Genomic DNA, 17,617 nt, shown 5'->3' with positions numbered 1-17,617 from the left:
TTTACACAATTTAATTAGCCTTTCCTTTCGTAACAGTCAGTGTAATTGTTCTGTCTTGTAACCCCCTGCATTTCTGAGCTTAGTGTAAACCACTATTTTGAAAGATTTACAGCTATGGAAAACCAGTGAAAGGATATAACAAGGTTAAATGCCACCTATAAATGTCATTACACCAGGGAATAGTAAATGTTAATGCACATTACCTGATCCTGGCAGAATGTTAATAACTCCTTTTGGTACACCTGCTTTAGCAGCCAACTCAGCAAACTTTAAAGCAGTCAGTGGAGTGACCTAGTATTATAAAAAAATAGCATATTTAGTACAGTAAAGCAACTGACTGTACAGATAAAACAACTTTTACATTTATATATATATATATATATATATCTCCAATAATTTACAGTGAACAGAAATCAATACAAGTGGGTAAAAATAGGTTGTGTACAGCACAGGACTTCCCTTTAATAGAAAGCATAAAATAAATGCTTATGCTCTTGAGAAAAACAGTTGTAACTGTTGAAACGCGTTAAGAATCTCAAGTTACACTATTTTGAGTTCTCATCTTTTCTGAGGTCAACTGTGGAGAAGAAATTCCAGTCTGGTAACCTATGTTCCCTGAGAATGGGCATTGCAGCTGATATTTTACTACAAAAGAAATCAATAGCATAGCCTTTACTTTACTACACTAATAGATCATATGCTTTTAAACCAAATGAAAGTTGTATGTGAACTGGGGTAGATGTGTAAATGTTATTTATTTACAATTTTATATTTTTATTTCAGTATATTATAGTGAGAAAATATCATTATATACTAAACGTATTACACTTATTACAATGCATGGTAAACTAATAAATAACACATTCTGAATTCCTAAAGGGAAATAACAGTATTTTTGATCATATACCAGGGACACACCAATTATTTTACCAAAGTTTGCTTTGGATACTACTGCTCTGCAAAAATGTATTTTTACAGTGATTTGCTCAGTAAAATGTAAGACTAGAGGGCCACCCTTAGCATTTGCCAGGCCCTTGGCAAGACAAATTTGTGGGCCGCATAGCAAAACACCCTTATTCTACCCCCCTGTATGGCCCATCCCAGTCCCAGCATTCAGTGTTACCCGTATAAAGAATAACAGAATATATTGTACCTCCTGATACCATAAACACAAATTCATAAACGTAAAGGGATACTAAACCCAAATTTTTTCTGTCATGATTCAGATAGAGCATGCAATTTTAAGCAACTTTCTAATTTACTCCTATTATAACATTTTCTTTGTTCTCTTGCTATCTTTATTTAAAAAGCAGGAATGTGATGCATAGGTGCCGGCCCATTTTTGGTTGAGAACCTGGGTTATGCTTACTTATTGGTGGCTAAATGTCAGCCTCCAATAAGCAAGCGCTATCCATGGTGCTGAACCTAAAATGGACTGGCTGCTAAGATTTACATTCCTGCTTTTAAAATAAAGATAGCAAGAGAACGAAGAAAATATATAGGAGTAAATTAGAAAGTTGATTACAATTTCATGCTCTATCTGAATCATGAAAGAAAAAATTTGGGTTCAGTGTCCCTTTAATACAGGATATACATTGCTCCTTCTCATAACATCACTCTTGTCATTGTGGGGGCCGCCAAATCACAGGGCCCTGAGCAGGTCACCGTTTTACCCTGTCCAAAAGGCAGGGCTGTAGTAATGCAATTTTTATTTTCTTGTTTTTTCCCCCTCAAAATAAATGGCATTACCAAAGAAATCTTGAACACAGGCATGTAGACTATGCCTTTGTTAACGTACTTTAGTGAATAGATTGAAAAGGTATTTATTTATTTTATAAATGTGATGAGAGTCCATGAGCCATTCTGCTCCTGGCCACTAGGAGGAGGCAAAGAATCCCAAATCTCCAAGAGCCCTTAAAAACTCTCCCACCTCACTGTTAAACTAGTTTTATCTTTGCTTCCGCAGGAGGAAGGTGAAGAATGGAGGTGCAAGACATCCTCTGTTATGCGTACAACACTGGATTGGCTATCCTTGTAAGCATTAGTGTGTGTGCTTATTAGGCAAGTATGTAGTTTATTTATGTGGGCACTCACATAGACTATAGGCTATTAGTAGGTATAATTTGTGTTGAACATCATAGCCATTGGACTTTTATGACAGATATTTTTCCTTTATAAGTTCAGTGTATTCGAGTTATATTAGATCACATTGTGTGTTTAGTTTTTGTGCATGTTACCATTTTTAATGCGTGTTAGCTACCGATTGAGCCATTTGATTCATTAGCTTTTTGGATCGCGGGTTAGACTCCTTCTAAACATTTTACTGCTCATTCTACAAGGGCAGTTGCTTTTTCCTGGGCTTTTTAGAATGAGGCTTAGGCTTAGGAGTCACCATACCAGTGTTGCCTAGCACATAGCTTATCTGCTTTAGGCTGCATGTTTGAGCTGCTGATTTTTCCTTTTTTATGTTTTGCCTTTTCTGAAGTGGCTTTTGGTAGGAATGCCCTTCGGTAGGAATGCCCTTCAAGCAGTACTTTCTAGACATTAGATATGGAAAAAAAGTGAGGGTTTTGATTTAAAGGATATATATAATTTTAAAAAAAATTGTTCCGCCCTCATTACTCGTGGACTCCACAGCTTGGATATTAGTTTCCCAGGAGTAATGACTTGTGGACTTTACCACCTTTATGGGAAAATATATAATTTATGCTTACATGGTAAATTTCTTTCTTTCATGGTTTTAAGAGTCCATGAGCCACGCCCATTTTTATTTTTATTTTTGCTCCATTTTAATTGAAAAAATTTCTGGCCACAGTTTAAGTGTGAACCTTTCTCCCTCCTCCTTTTTTGATCTTATCCTTTCCTACCTTTCTTCTTCTCCTTGCTTGTATATACTTTTATACTAGTTTATGAGTAAGGTGGGAGGGTTTTGAGGGCTCTTGGAGTTTTGGGAATTTTTGCCTCCTCCTAGTGGCCAGGTGTGGAATTCCCAGGAGTAATGGCTCATGGACTCTAACCACCATTAAATAAATTTATCAAATAAGCATACATTATATTTTCTGTTTGTATTCCTTTTAAAGGTGTTAGAAAGAATACAATCAAGCATAACCATCTAACCATCAGAATTTCCATTTTTAGTACCCACATTTCTATATAAAGGTGATATAGGCCTATTCAAATATATATATCAATTCTGCTTTACAAACAAAACCTTCAAAATAATTACAATTTCAAAACACTAACATATAAAAAGGCAATAATTAAATTTAGATAGTACTAAGGGTATAAAGTGATTATATAATTCTACTGTACCTGTGCCGGTTTTAAAACTAATGTGTTTCCAGCAGCCAAGCATGCTGCGCTCTTCCATGCAAGCATCATAAGGGGGTAGTTCCACGGAATAACAATGGCACATACACTACGAACAGAATATAATATACACACAGAGAAGGTTTTAATCTATTAATAAAGATGTTCATTCAAATTTGCTTTGGACTATACAAAAATACTTACCCAAGAGGTTCTTTTTTTGTAAATGTTAGATTGCGATTCGGACGTGCCTGGTTTATTGGAATTGTTGAACCCTAAACAAATAAATTGTGTAAGAATCATAGATATATAGAGAGAAGAGAGCTAGATAGACAAATAGCAAAATCTCATAAAGATTTCCATCAATATCTCTCTCTATTGTGTGTATGTCTGAGTGTGTGCTTGTGCGTGTGTGTGCGTGTGTGTGAGTTTGTGTGTGTATGTCTGTGTGTGTGCTTGTGTGTGTGTGTGCTTGTGTGTGTGCTTGTGTGTGTGCTTGTGTGTGTGTGCTTGTGTGTTTGTGGGCTTGTGTGTGTGCTTGTGTGTGTGTTTGTGTGCCTGTGTGTGTGTGTTTGTGTGTGTATGTCTGTGTGTGTGCTTGTGTGCGTGTGTGTGTGCTTGTGTGTGTGTGTTTGTGTGTGTATGTGTATCTTGCTTCATCAGGTTATAGGTTGGTATCTTTCTTAGATGATAAGATGAGAAAAGAGGGAAATATTTAAGCAGTTTGCAGACCTCAAATTTAATTTAAAAAAAGAAGAAAGAAAGAAAGAAAGAAATAGTGTATACAGTGAGTTAGATCTTACCCGAGTCACAGTAGGAAAAGACAGTGAATTGGTATTGATCTATGTAAACGTGTGTTCAGCAAGTAAAAAAAATACTCTAGTATGGTAAAAGGTGATTTGGATGAGAGAAATATATACATTTTTTACAAATCAAATACATTTAAAAAAAACTAGTATGACAATAGTTCATGAAATACTAACTGGTAAAAAGTAGTGTCAATTTTTTTTTTTTTAGATTGACTTAAAACCTCTTGTCTTCTCAAACTCATCCCAACACATTATGAGCTACTCTAGGTTACTTGCTGACAATTTTGGTCCACAAAGATTATGGTCATTACTACATTTAAAAAATAGTACAGATACTTTTGATAGTGCTGGAATGTCACCAAATAATGAGCAACAGCTTGCCTGAATTTTGTCACACCATCCAGCGAAGTACCTAAACGTTTGCACGGACATTCCAACATGAGTCTTCAGTGCCAAAGTGTACACTGCTCCTGAATCAATTGCCTCAATAGTTGCCAACTCCTCCTGATGTTCCTCCATAAGATCTGCTAGTCTGAAATAAAGCAAGATCTCACCAAAGAGTACTGCACAGAAAAAAACATTCCAAAAGCACTACTGGTTAGGTTTGTATCTGCAGTTTACTCTTGAGGCTGGGTTTAACAAGCAGCGGACGCTGCTCAATCCGCCCAAAGTTCGTCGGAAACTGAAGTTAAAGAGCAGCGGTCGTAAGAACAGATTAAAAGGGCCAGTGAACAGAGAAAATAATGTTATATAATTCTGCACATAGTGCAGAATTATATAACATTATATTAGTGCTAGCTTTATAGAACCTAATATTGCCGGTGAACTTTTATTTAAAAAAGAGTGTTTTCCAGACTCACTCTCTGTGCTCTACTGAGCGGGTCTGTTTTTTTCACTGAGCGCATCTGGCCAGCTATCGAGTCACAGCCCGGCCCGACCGCACCATTACACTCAGTGCAGCTCGCTCCTGCTCTGTCTGACAGCGGGAGCAAGATGCACTGAGTGTAATGGCGCGGTCGGGCCGGGCTGTGATTAGACAGCTGGCCAGATGCACTCAGTGAAAAAAACAGACCCGCTCAGTAGAGCACAGAGAGCGGGTCTGGAAAACACTCTTTTTTAATAAAAGTTCACCGGCAATATTAGGTTCTATAAATCTAGCACTAATATAATGTTATATAATTCTGCACTATGTGCACAATTATATAACATTATTTTCTATGTTCACTGGCCCTTTAAGCATGCATTATGTTTATGACATTTAAAGTGTACTGTGAGAACAGAATAATTCTATCATTAGTAAGGTATATGCAATTCTAGTACATGGTCACTGTGAATCAAGAAACGTGACATGCTGAGGAACACTGATTCCTGACAAGTAGAATGTGTATCCATTTCCCTATCATTGTGTCAATCACTATACTCAAGGCTGAAATGTGTAGTGTGAATATTTCCTTAAAATAACCCCTACAATATGTTCTAAGACAACTAAATATTAAAGGGACAGTCTAGTGAAAATTCAACTTTCATGATTCATGAACAACTTTCCAATTTACTTTTATCATCAAATTTGCTTTGTTGTCTTGGTATTCTTTGTTGAAAGCTAAACCAAGGTAGGCTCATATGCTAATTTCTAACCGCTTGAAGGCCGTCTCTTATCTAAATGCATTTGACAGTTTTTCACAGCTAGAGGGTGTTAGTTTATGTGTGTTATATAGATTACATTGTGCTCATGCACATGAAATAACTTATGAAAAGCCACTAATTTTTGGTGAACAACCTGGGTTTTTCTTGCTGATTGATTTAACCGACCAATAAACAAGTGCTGTCCAGGGTTTCTGAACCCAAAAATAGCTTAGATGCCTTCTTTTTCAAATAAAGATAGCAAGAGAATGAAGAAAAATTGATAATAGGAGTAAATTATAAAGTTGATTAAAATCGCATGCTCTATCTGAATCACGAAAGAAAAAATTTGGGTTCAGTGTCCCTTTAATATAACCATGTTGGTTATGCAAAACTGGGGAATGGGTAATAAAGGGATTATATATCCTTTTAAACAATACAAATTCTGGTTTAGAATGTCCCTTTAAGTTAGAAGCAAATTAATGACACAGATAAAATAAGTATTTCTTCACAAAATAAAAAGATAAGATGGTTAAAGTGCTAAAAATAGGTTGATAAAATATACAATACAATAAAAAGCATAACATACACTTACTTGTACAATAACCTTCCTCTGTCTCTTGCATTCATCTTCCCCCATTCTCCATTCTCCAAGGCATCTTTTGCAGCCGCCACAGCTTTATCTACATCTGCTACCGAGCAGTAGGATATTTTGCATATTACCTGTGTACAGATATTACAAGCACGTCTGAATTAGGAAGCAGAGTAATTAGAATCATCAGTACATAATATTGTTAATTATCTTAAAGGGACATTCTAGTGATATTTGAAAGATGCATAACCTGAGGTAATTCTCTGTTTAATTAGTGTACTACTTTATTTTTGTTTTGAAGAAAGAAGATTAAGGGACTTGGCTCTGTATGTGATGGTGATCAAGTTAATTGACTGCTTAAAGGAACAGTAATCACCCCTTACAAGACATTTATTTGTTGTTATAAAATAACGAATCAGCAAAGTCTAAACATTATAAAAACAAATTAACATAATTTTAACTGCAATTGTATTATAATAGCCAAACTCCACACACCATTTGCCATATTTGAAGGAGCGAATCTGGACTTTAGTCTGCAGACAACAATGCTAGCCACTGTCATAATATTAGTATAAAATGCGTTGTTTTACAGTTTTTATCAGTTAAAGCATATTATGGAAAGATATGTAACATGATTAGCTTTACGTAAGCAGAGTGCATTTCAAACCCTTGAGAATTAGAAAATACATAGCTTTCAGAGCTAATTTACATGAAAATGGGGCAAAATAAATAATACAAGTATATTGCAAAGTACTGTCTATTTGAGAAAAATCTCTTCAAACTGTAAATCTTAATTCTTTAAATAGATTACTATATATATATATATATATATATATATATATATATATATATATATATATATATATGAAAAAATGTAAGGATAGACAAGCGCACAGGAGGCACTCCTAGTGTAATATGTTTTTTAAAACAGATGCATATATAAAAGAAGAAATAATCGCGCTCACTTGGTTTTACCTCATCCACTATGAGGTATTTTTTCAACTCAGTGTTAGTAGATGTTCTCTCCTCAGTCAGAGTCCCCAAGAATCCTTTTTTTTTAATCACAGTTATTCCAGGATCCTTAGTACTGGTGTCCTAGCATAAAGATTGCACTGCAACCACTCCCCAAAAGGTACAAGGGGTTAAAGAGCTCCTGCTGTATTTGTAGCAGTGAATGGGCTAATGGTGCCGAAGTGGGTAATGTACTAACACTTTTTCAGTATGTGCAGGAAAAAAACTTTAATGTTAAATGCATAAAATGTAACACTGATAAAAGTCCAAAGTTCAGTAACCTCTCCACTTTTGGAGGTACACTCTTGTAACGAGCAATTGATCTGATGTACAAAAAAAGAGCGGTGGTCAAAAAACGTTAACAGGGTAATTAAGTTAATCCTGTTATCCGTAGACTAATTTGCTCTTATGAATCAAATAAATAAAGCTATTGAGCGTTTAAGGTTTTAACAGATATTGCACTATTTGTTCAGCGTGCAGCAGCTGTTACCTTACTTTGCTCCGTGTGAGACAATGTGTGTCGTGACGTGTGGCAGGGGCGGAGCCTATGCATTTCACAACCAATATGTTGCGTCTTCAGAGGTGAGGGCCGCCCCCCCCCAACCTGTAAAATTTAAGCGTTAGCTACCTGGCAATTAGCCTATCATGAGCCCCTAAATCGTCATCTTGGCTTTGGGCAAAGAGTCCATAAATTCTATGGTTAACAAACAAGCGTTATAAATAACCTAATATCTATAATTTAAAAATGTTAGTTGATAGTTATAAATATACATTACATAAAATACATAAAGACATATATAAATATATCATTAATTTAGTTAAAATATATATTTTAAATACTAAAACTTTCTTTATATATGCATCTTGACTCCTGGATTACAAGGGGTTATATTAAAGGGACAGTCAACCATAGAATTGTTATTGTTTTAAAAGATAGATAATACCTTTATTACTCATTCCCCAGTTTTGCATAACCAACACAGTTATATTAATGTACTTTTTACCTTTGTGATTACCTTGTATCTAGGAACCTTCTTCCACCCCCCTGATCACATGACTGTGACTGATTATTATCTATTGTCTTAAATTTAGCATTGTATTGTGCTAGATCTTAAATAACTTTCTGTGCCTGAACACAGTGTTATCTATATAGCCCACGTGTACTTTCTGTCTCTTTGTGTTGAAAAGAGATTTAAAAAGCATGTGATAAGAGGCAGCCCTCAAAGGCTTAGAAATTAGCATATGAGCCTACCTATGTTTAGTTTAAACTAAGAATACCAAGAGAAAAAAGCAAATTTGAAGATAAAAGTAAATTGGAAAGTCGATTAAAATATTAATTCATAATAATTAATATTAAAAGTCCTATCTGAATAATGAAAGTTTAATTTATACTTGACTGTCCCTTTAATTATAATTAATAAACTTCAAATTCACTTTTAAAATTTGTTGTTCTTAGATAATGTTATTAATATATTTAATCTATATACATTGTAATGCACCTGACATAAAATATCATAAGGTGGCAGTAAAATTAGTAAATATCCCTGAAATGGATGACGTTTGTGTTATACTACATAATAGAGCTTGCATTATAAAAATGCTGCAAGGTCGATGTTTAAAGGGACAGTAAACCTTAAAAATAATGTTATATAATTCTGCACATAGTGCAGAATTATATAACATTACATTAGCCAAACTTTTTAAATCATAATATTCCCTTTTTATTTTGTAAAAATACCACTGTTTTACAGACCCGCTCTCTGTACTCTGCTGAGCGGGTCTGTTGTTTTTACTGAGCGCATCGGGCCAGCTGTATAGTCACAGCACGGCCCGACCGCGCCATTAGACACAGTGCAGCTCGCTCCCGCTGTCAGACAGAGCAGGAGCGAGCTGCACTGTGTCTAATGGCGCGGTCGGGCCGGGCTGTGACTATACAGCTGGCCCGATGCGCTCAGTAAAAACAACAGACCCGCTCAGCAGAGTACAGAGAGCGGGTCTGTAAAACAGCGATATTTTTACAAAATAAAAAGGGAATATTATGATTTAAATAGTTTGGCTAATGTAATGTTATTCAATTCTGCACTATGTGCAGAATTATATAACATTATTTTTAAGGTTTACTGACCCTTTAACCCTTTTGGTTCTAGAGTATCCAGTGTATAGATCCAAAAGGTTTCTCTCTTACGTAGTTCTAAATGTCTTCTACCTCCTCTATTACCTTTTTGAAACTGTTCAATTGCTTTAATAAAGAACTCATTTTTGTTATTTTCATGTATCTGGATTACTACAAGTACATTCTAGCATATATATTTTTAAATGCTCATGAAAAAACTGTGTCTGTTGCACTCACACCCACAAAACTAAATAACAAGTTTATGGACAGCGGTAAGAATGGAGACAAATTTCCAATCAAAAGTAGGCTGAATTGCAAATCTGATTACGTGGTATATATGCTAGAATGTACTTGTAGTAATCCAATGAGGTATATAGGGCGTACCAAACGGGGCTTAAAGATACGCTGTTTAGAACACATGAAAAACATTGAAGCTGGTATTTTGAAAAATCCATTGATAAACCACTTCTCTCAGATACACGGAAATAACAAAAACATAATTTATGCTTACCTGATAAATTTATTTCTCTTGTAGTGTAGTCAGTCCACGGGTCATCCATTACTTATGGAATATATCTCTTCCTAACAGGAAGCTGCAAGAGGATCACCCAGCAGAGCTGCTATATAGCTCCTCCCCTCACATGTCATATTCAGTCATTCGACCAAAGCAGACGAGAAAGGAGAAACCATAGGGTGCAGTGGTGACTGGAGTTTAATTAAAATTTAGGTCTGCCTTAAAGACAGGGCGGGCCGTGGACTGACTACACTACAAGAGAAATAAATTTATCAGGTAAGCATAAATTATGTTTTCTCTTGTTAAGTGTAGTCAGTCCACGGGTCATCCATTACTTATGGAATACCAATACCAAAGCTAAAGTACACGGATGAAGGGAGGGACAAGGCAGGAACATTAAACAGAAGGAACCACTGCCTGAAGTACCTTTCTCCCAAAAATAGCCTCCGAAGAAGCAAAAGTGTCAAATTTGTAAAATTTTGAAAAGGTGTGAAGTGAAGACCAAGTCGCAGCCTTGCAAATCTGTTCAACAGAGGCCTCATTTTTAAAGGCCCAGGTGGAAGCCACAGCTCTAGTAGAATGAGCTGTAATCCTTTCAGGAGGCTGCTGTCCAGCAGTCTCATAGGCTAAACGTATTATGCTACGAAGCCAAAAAGAGAGAGAGGTAGCCGAAGCCTTTTGACCTCTTCTCTGTCCAGAGTAAACGACAAACAGGGAAGAAGTTTGACGAAAATCTTTAGTTGCCTGCAAATAGAACTTCAGGGCACGGACTACGTCCAAATTATGCAAAAGTCGTTCCTTCTTTGAAGAAGGGTTAGGACACAGTGATGGAACAACAATCTCTTGATTGATATTCCTGTTAGTAACTACCTTAGGTAAGAACCCAGGTTTAGTACGCAGAACTACCTTGTCTGAATGAAAAATCAGATAAGGAGAATCACAATGTAAGGCAGATAACTCAGAGACTCTTCGAGCCGAGGAAATAGCCATCAAAAACAAAACCTTCCAGGATAACAGCTTGATATCAATGGAATGAAGGGGTTCAAATGGAACGCCTTGAAGAACATTAAGAACTAAGTTTAAGCTCCACGGCGGAGCAACAGTCTTAAACACAGGCTTAATCCTAGTTAAAGCCTGACAAAAAGCCTGAACGTCTGGAACTTCAGCCAGACGTTTGTGTAGAAGAATAGACAGAGCAGAAATCTGTCCCTTTAACGAACTAGCAGATAAGCCCTTTTCTAAACCCTCTTGTAGAAAGGACAATATCCTAGGAATCCTAACCTTACTCCATGAGTAACTCTTGGATTCGCACCAATATAAATATTTACGCCATATCTTATGGTAAATTTTTCTGGTAACAGGCTTCCTAGCCTGTATTAAGGTATCAATAACCGACTCCGAGAAGCCACGCTTTGATAGAATCAAGCGTTCAATCTCCATGCAGTCAGCCTCAGAGAAATTAGATTTGGATGTTTGAAAGGACCCTGAATTAGAAGGTCCTGTCTCAGAGGCAGAGACTACGGTGGACAGGACGACATGTCCACTAGGTCTGCATACCAGGTCCTGCGTGGCCACGCAGGCGCTATTAGAATCACCGAAGCTCTCTCCTGTTTGATCTTGGCAATCAAACGAGGAAGCATCGGGAATGGTGGAAACACATAAGCCATGTTGAAGACCCAAGGAGCTGTCAGAGCATCTATCAGCACCGCTCCCGGGTCCCTGGACCTGGATCCGTAACAAGGAAGCTTGGCGTTCTGGCGAGACGCCATGAGATCCAGATCTGGTTTGCCCCAACGATGAATCAATTGAGCAAAGACCTCCGGATGAAGTTCCCACTCCCCCGGATGAAAAGTCTGGCGACTTAGAAAATCCGCCTCCCAGTTCTCTACGCCTGGGATGTAAATCGCTGACAGGTGGCAAGAGTGAGACTCTGCCCAGCGAATTATCTTTGAGACTTCCAACATCGCTAGGGAACTTCTGGTTCCCCCTTGATGGTTGATGTAAGCCACAGTCGTGATGTTGTCCGACTGAATCTGATGAACCTCAGAGTTGCTAACTGAGGCCAAGCTAGGAGAGCATTGAATATTGCTCTTAATTCCAGAATATTTATTGGGAGGAGTTTCTCCTCCTGAGTCCATAATCCCTGAGCTTTCAGGGAGTTCCAGACTGCGCCCCAGCCTAGAAGGCTGGCGTCTGTTGTTACAATCGTCCAATCTGGCCTGCGAAAGGTCATCCCCTTGGACAGATGTGGCCGAGAGAGCCACCATAGAAGAGAATCTCTGGTCTCTTGATCCAGACTTAGTAGGGGGGGACAAATCTGAGTAATCCCCGTTCCACTGACTTAGCATGCACAATTGCAGCGGTCTGAGATGCAGGCGCGCAAATGGTACTATGTCCATTGCCACTACCATTAAGCCGATTACTTCCATGCACTGAGCTACTGACGGGTGTGGAATGGAATGAAGGACACGGCAAGCATTTAGAAGTTTTGATAACCTGGCCTCTGTCAGGTAAATTTTCATCTCTACAGAATCTATAAGAGTCCCTAGAAAGGGAACTCTTGTAAGTGGTAATAGAGAACTCTTTTCCACGTTCACCTTCCACCCATGCGACCTCAGAAATGCCAGAACTATCTCTGTATGAGACTTGGCAGTTTGAAAACTTGACGCTTGTATCAGAATGTCGTCTAGGTACGGAGTCACCGCTATGCCTCGCGGTCTTAGTACCGCCAGAAGGGAGCCCAGAACTTTTGTAAAGATTCTTGGAGCCGTAGCTAATCCGAAGGGAAGAGCTACAAACTGGTAATGCCTGTCTAGGAAAGCAAATCTTAGGTACCGATAATGATCCTTGTGAATCGGTATGTGAAGGTAGGCATCCTTTAAGTCCACTGTGGTCATGTACTGACCCTCTTGGATCATGGGAAGGATGGTTCGAATAGTTTCCATTTTGAATGATGGAACTCTTAGAAATTTGTTTAGGATTTTTAAGTCCAAGATTGGTCTGAAGGTTCCCTCTTTCTTGGGAACCACAAATAGATTTGAATAGAATCCCTGCCCGTGTTCCGTCCGCGGAACTGGGTGGATCACCCCCATTAGTAAAAGGTCTTGTACACAGCGTAGAAACGCCTCTTTCTTTATTTGGTTTGCTGATAACCTTGAAAGATGAAATCTCCCTCGTGGAGGAGAAGTTTTGAAGTCCAGGAGATATCCCTGAGATATGATCTCCAACGCCCAGGGATCCTGGACATCTCTTGCCCAAGCCTGGGCGAAGAGAGAAAGTCTGCCCCCCACTAGATCCGTTTCCGGATAGGGGGCCCTCTCTTCATGCTGTCTTGGGGGCAGCAGCAGGTTTCTTGGCCTGCTTGCCCTTGTTCCAGGACTGGTTAACTTTCCAGCCCTGCCTGTAACGAGCAACAGCTCCTTCCTGTTTTGGAGCGGAGGAAGTTGATGCTGCTCCAGCCTTGAAGTTACGAAAGGCACGAAAATTAGACTGTTTGGCCTTTGATTTGGCCCTGTCCTGAGGTAGAGCACGGCCCTTACCTCCCGTAATGTCAGCTATAATTTCTTTCAAGCCGGGCCCGAATAAGGTCTGCCCTTTGAAAGGAATATTAAGCAATTTAGATTTAGAAGTAACATCAGCTGACCAGGATTTAAGCCATAGCGCTCTGCGCGCTTGGATGGCGAATCCGGAGTTCTTAGCCGTAAGTTTGGTTAAATGTACGACGGCATCAGAAACAAATGCGTTAGCTAGCTTAAGTGCTTTAAGCTTGTTCATAATTTCATCCAATGGAGCTGTGCGAATGGCCTCTTCCAGAGACTCAAACCAGAATGCCGCCGCAGCAGTGACAGGCGCAATGCATGCAAGGGGCTGTAAGATAAAACCTTGTTGAACAAACATTTTCTTAAGGTAACCCTCTAATTTCTTATCCATTGGATCTGAAAAGGCACAACTATCCTCCACCGGGATAGTGGTACGCTTAGCTAAAGTAGAAACTGCTCCCTCCACCTTAGGGACCGTCTGCCATAAGTCTCGTGTGGTGGCGTCTATAGGAAACATTTTCCTAAATATGGGAGGAGGGGAAAAGGGCACACCAGGTCTATCCCACTCCTTGCTAATAATCTCTGTAAGCCTTTTAGGTATAGGAAACACGTCAGTACACACCGGTACCACATAGTATCTATCCAACCTACATAATTTTTCTGGAATTGCAACCGTGTTACAATCATTCAGAGCCGCTAATACCTCCCCTAGCAATATGCGGAGGTTCTCAAGCTTAAATTTAAAATTAGAAATCTCTGAATCCAGTCTCCCTGGATCAGATCCGTCACCCACAGAATGAAGCTCTCCGTCTTCACGTTCTGCAAACTGTGACGCAGTATCTGACATGGCTCTTACCTCATCCGCGCGCTCTGTCCTTAACCCAGAGCTATCGCGCTTGCCTCTTAATTCTGGCAATTTAGATAATACTTCTGTCATAACAGTAGCCATGTCTTGCAAAGTGATTTGTAAGGGCCTCCCTGATGTACTTGGCGCCACAAAATCACGCACCTCCTGAGCGGGAGGCGAAGGTACTGACACGTGAGGAGAGTTAGTCGGCATAACTTCCCCCTCGTTGTCTGGTGATAATTTCTTTACATGTAAAGATTGACTTTTATTTAAAGTAGCATCAATGCAATTAGTACATAAATTTCTATTGGGCTCCACATTGGCCTTTAAACATAGTGAACAAAGAGATTCATCTGTGTCAGACATGTTTAAACAGACTAGCAATGAGACTAGCAAGCTTGGAAATACTTTTCTAAATAAATTTACAAGCAATATAAAAAATGCTACTGTGCCTTTAAGAAGCACAAAAAGCTGTCACAGTTGAAATAACAATGAACCAAAATAGTTATAGCAACCAATTTTTCACAGTAAATGTATTAAGTTAGCAAAGGATTGCACCCACCAGCAAATGGATGATTAACCCCTTAATACCCAAAAACGGATTAACAATTTAATAATTAACGTTTTTCTCACAGTCAAAACACACTGTCACAGGTCTGCTGTGACTGATTACCTCCCTCAAAATGAATTTTGAAGACCCCTGAGCTCTCTAGAGACGATCTGGATCATGGAGGATGAAGTAGACAGATTGTGACTGAATTTTTACTGCGCAAAAAAGCGCTAAAATAGGCACCTCCCACTCATATTACAACAGTGGGGAAGCTCAGAAAACTGTATCTATGCAGAAAACAAAGATGGCCATGTGGTAAAAATCATGCCCCAATAAGTTTTATCACCAAGTACCTCACAAAAAACGATTAACATGCCAGTAAACGTTTTAAACATACATTTGAAAAGTTATGAAGTGTTATTAATAAGCCTGCTACCAGTCGCTTTTACTGCAGTTAAGGCTCATACATTATTTCAGTATTAACAGTATTTTCAGAGTCAATTCCATTCCTTAGAAAAATACATTCAGTGTACACACACTCTAGACCTCTCACAGCGACCTATCTTAGTTAGGCTGCAAGAGAATGACTGAATATGACATGTGAGGGGAGGAGCTATATAGCAGCTCTGCTGGGTGATCCTCTTGCAGCTTCCTGTTAGGAAGAGATATATTCCATAAGTAATGGATGACCCGTGGACTGACTACACTTAACAAGAGAAAATTAGTTCTTTATTAAAGCAATTGAACAGGTTCAAAAAGGTAATAGAAGAGGTAGTAGACTTTTAGAACTACGTAAGTTTTGGTAGTGAAAATAGACAAATAGTCCAACAGCATTCTCCTAGTGCTGAGATTTATTCTTTTTTATATATATATATATATATATATATTTTTTTTTTTTTTTTTTTTTTTTTTTTTTTGTTTAAATAAAAATAGAGAGGTCTGTTGCCAAGCACTCCCCCACTATCAACTTCACATAACCAGGGTGCAATCCAAAAAGTTCAAAATATAATTTAATCTCTCATGTAAGGGCACTCGCAGGCATTTAAAATTCTGTTTGCATCCGTCTTATACATTGTTCTTGTATTTGTAACTTCATTCACATTTACTGTTATTTATGAGTCACTTGGGAGTCAGTAGTGTACAAGGTGTGAGTAGTATTCTATGACATAAATTATGTTTTTAATTAGTATGTCCTTTTCTTTTGTATGCTGATGGTGACATATATGTAATTGTGGGGTTAATAGGGTACACGATTTATGCTGTATATGTCTTTGTTTTTGTTTATGTCTTATCTTTTGTATTTTTCAGGACATGTTGTCTTGATAAAGGCCCGAGTCTAGGCCGAAACGTCAACATCTGACTTTTAAAAAAATTCTACTAATAAAGTTTGAATTATAAATCCTTGCGAGTGCTCTTACATGAGAGATTGAATTATATATATATATATATATATAAATAAATGATTGAGATATATATATATATATATATATATAAATATATATATATATAGGAATATCTATTTATAAATACTTAGAACATATTCTGCTATGTGCAGAACATAGGAATGTGAAATATTTACAGTGAATTCATAGTTAAAACCTACATGTTTTCATGTACTTAACTGCATAGTTAAACACTTTATTAAGTATGAATATTGTATAAATATACTTTTACATGTTTTAATCTACTTGACTGCAATGCACTTCTATATATGTGTCCATATGTATTTATGTGTTTATATATGTCTGTAAATACATAAACAGTGGGGCAAAAAAGTATTTAGTCAGCCACCAATTGTGCAAGTTCTCCCACTTAAGAAGATGAGAGAGGCCTGTCATTTTCATCATAGGTATACCTCAACTATGAGAGACAAAATGTGGAAACAAATCCAGACAATCACATTGTCTGATTTGGAAAGAATTTATTTGCATATTATGGTGGAAAATAAGTATTTGGTCACCTACAAACAAGCAAGATTTCTGGCTCTCACAGACCTGTATCTTCTTCTTTAAGAGGCCCCTCTGTCCTCAACTCATTACCTGTATTAATGGAACCTGTTTGAACTTGTTATCAGTATAAAAGACACCTGTCCACAACCTCAAACAGTCACACTCCAAACTCCACTATGGTGAAGACCAAAGAGCTGTCGAAGGACACTAGAAACAAAATTGTAGACCTACACCAGGCTGGGAAGACTGAATCTGCAATAGGCAAGCAGCTTGGTGTGAAGAAATCAACTGTGAGAGCAATAATTAGAAAATGGAAGACATACAAGACCACTGATAATCTCCCTCGATCTGGGGCTCCACGCAAGATCTCACCCAGTGGGGTCAAAATGATAACAAGAACGGTGAGCAAACATCCCAGAACCACACAGGGGGACCTACCGAATGACCTGCAGAGAGCTGGGACCAACGTAACAAAGGCTATCATCAGTAAAACACTGCGATGCCAGGGACTTAGATCCTGCAGTGCCAGACATGTCCCCCGGCTTAAGCCAGTACATGTCCGGGCCCGTCTGAAGTATGCTAGAGAGCATTTGGATGATCCAGAAGCGGATTGGGAGAATGTCATATGGTCAGATGAAACCAAAGTAGAACTGTTTGGTAGAAACACAACTCGTCGTGTTTGGAGGAGAGAGAATGCTGAGTTGCAACCAAAGAACACCATACCTACTGTGAAGCATGGGGGTGGCAACATCATGCTTTGGGGT

At 38.2% G+C, this 17,617-nt stretch overlaps 1 protein-coding gene across 1 annotated transcript in view; it reads right to left on the bottom strand.

Moving 5' to 3' along the window:
• ALDH1L2 (aldehyde dehydrogenase 1 family member L2) overlaps positions 1-17,617 on the bottom strand; it is a 116,789-nt gene that overhangs the window by 43,442 nt on the left and 55,730 nt on the right. The window contains exons 12-16 of the mRNA XM_053716957.1: positions 6,334-6,461; positions 4,500-4,650; positions 3,514-3,584; positions 3,313-3,418; positions 204-291 (exon numbers count right to left, since the gene is read on the bottom strand). Coding sequence (XP_053572932.1) covers positions 204-291; positions 3,313-3,418; positions 3,514-3,584; positions 4,500-4,650; positions 6,334-6,461 — 544 coding nt within the window. The remainder of the gene's footprint in view (positions 1-203; positions 292-3,312; positions 3,419-3,513; positions 3,585-4,499; positions 4,651-6,333; positions 6,462-17,617) is intronic.

This window comes from Bombina bombina, chromosome 6 (assembly GCF_027579735.1).
Source record: "Bombina bombina isolate aBomBom1 chromosome 6, aBomBom1.pri, whole genome shotgun sequence".
Classification (NCBI taxonomy): domain Eukaryota; kingdom Metazoa; phylum Chordata; class Amphibia; order Anura; family Bombinatoridae; genus Bombina; species Bombina bombina.
This window is presented reverse-complemented; position numbering and strand designations above follow the sequence as displayed.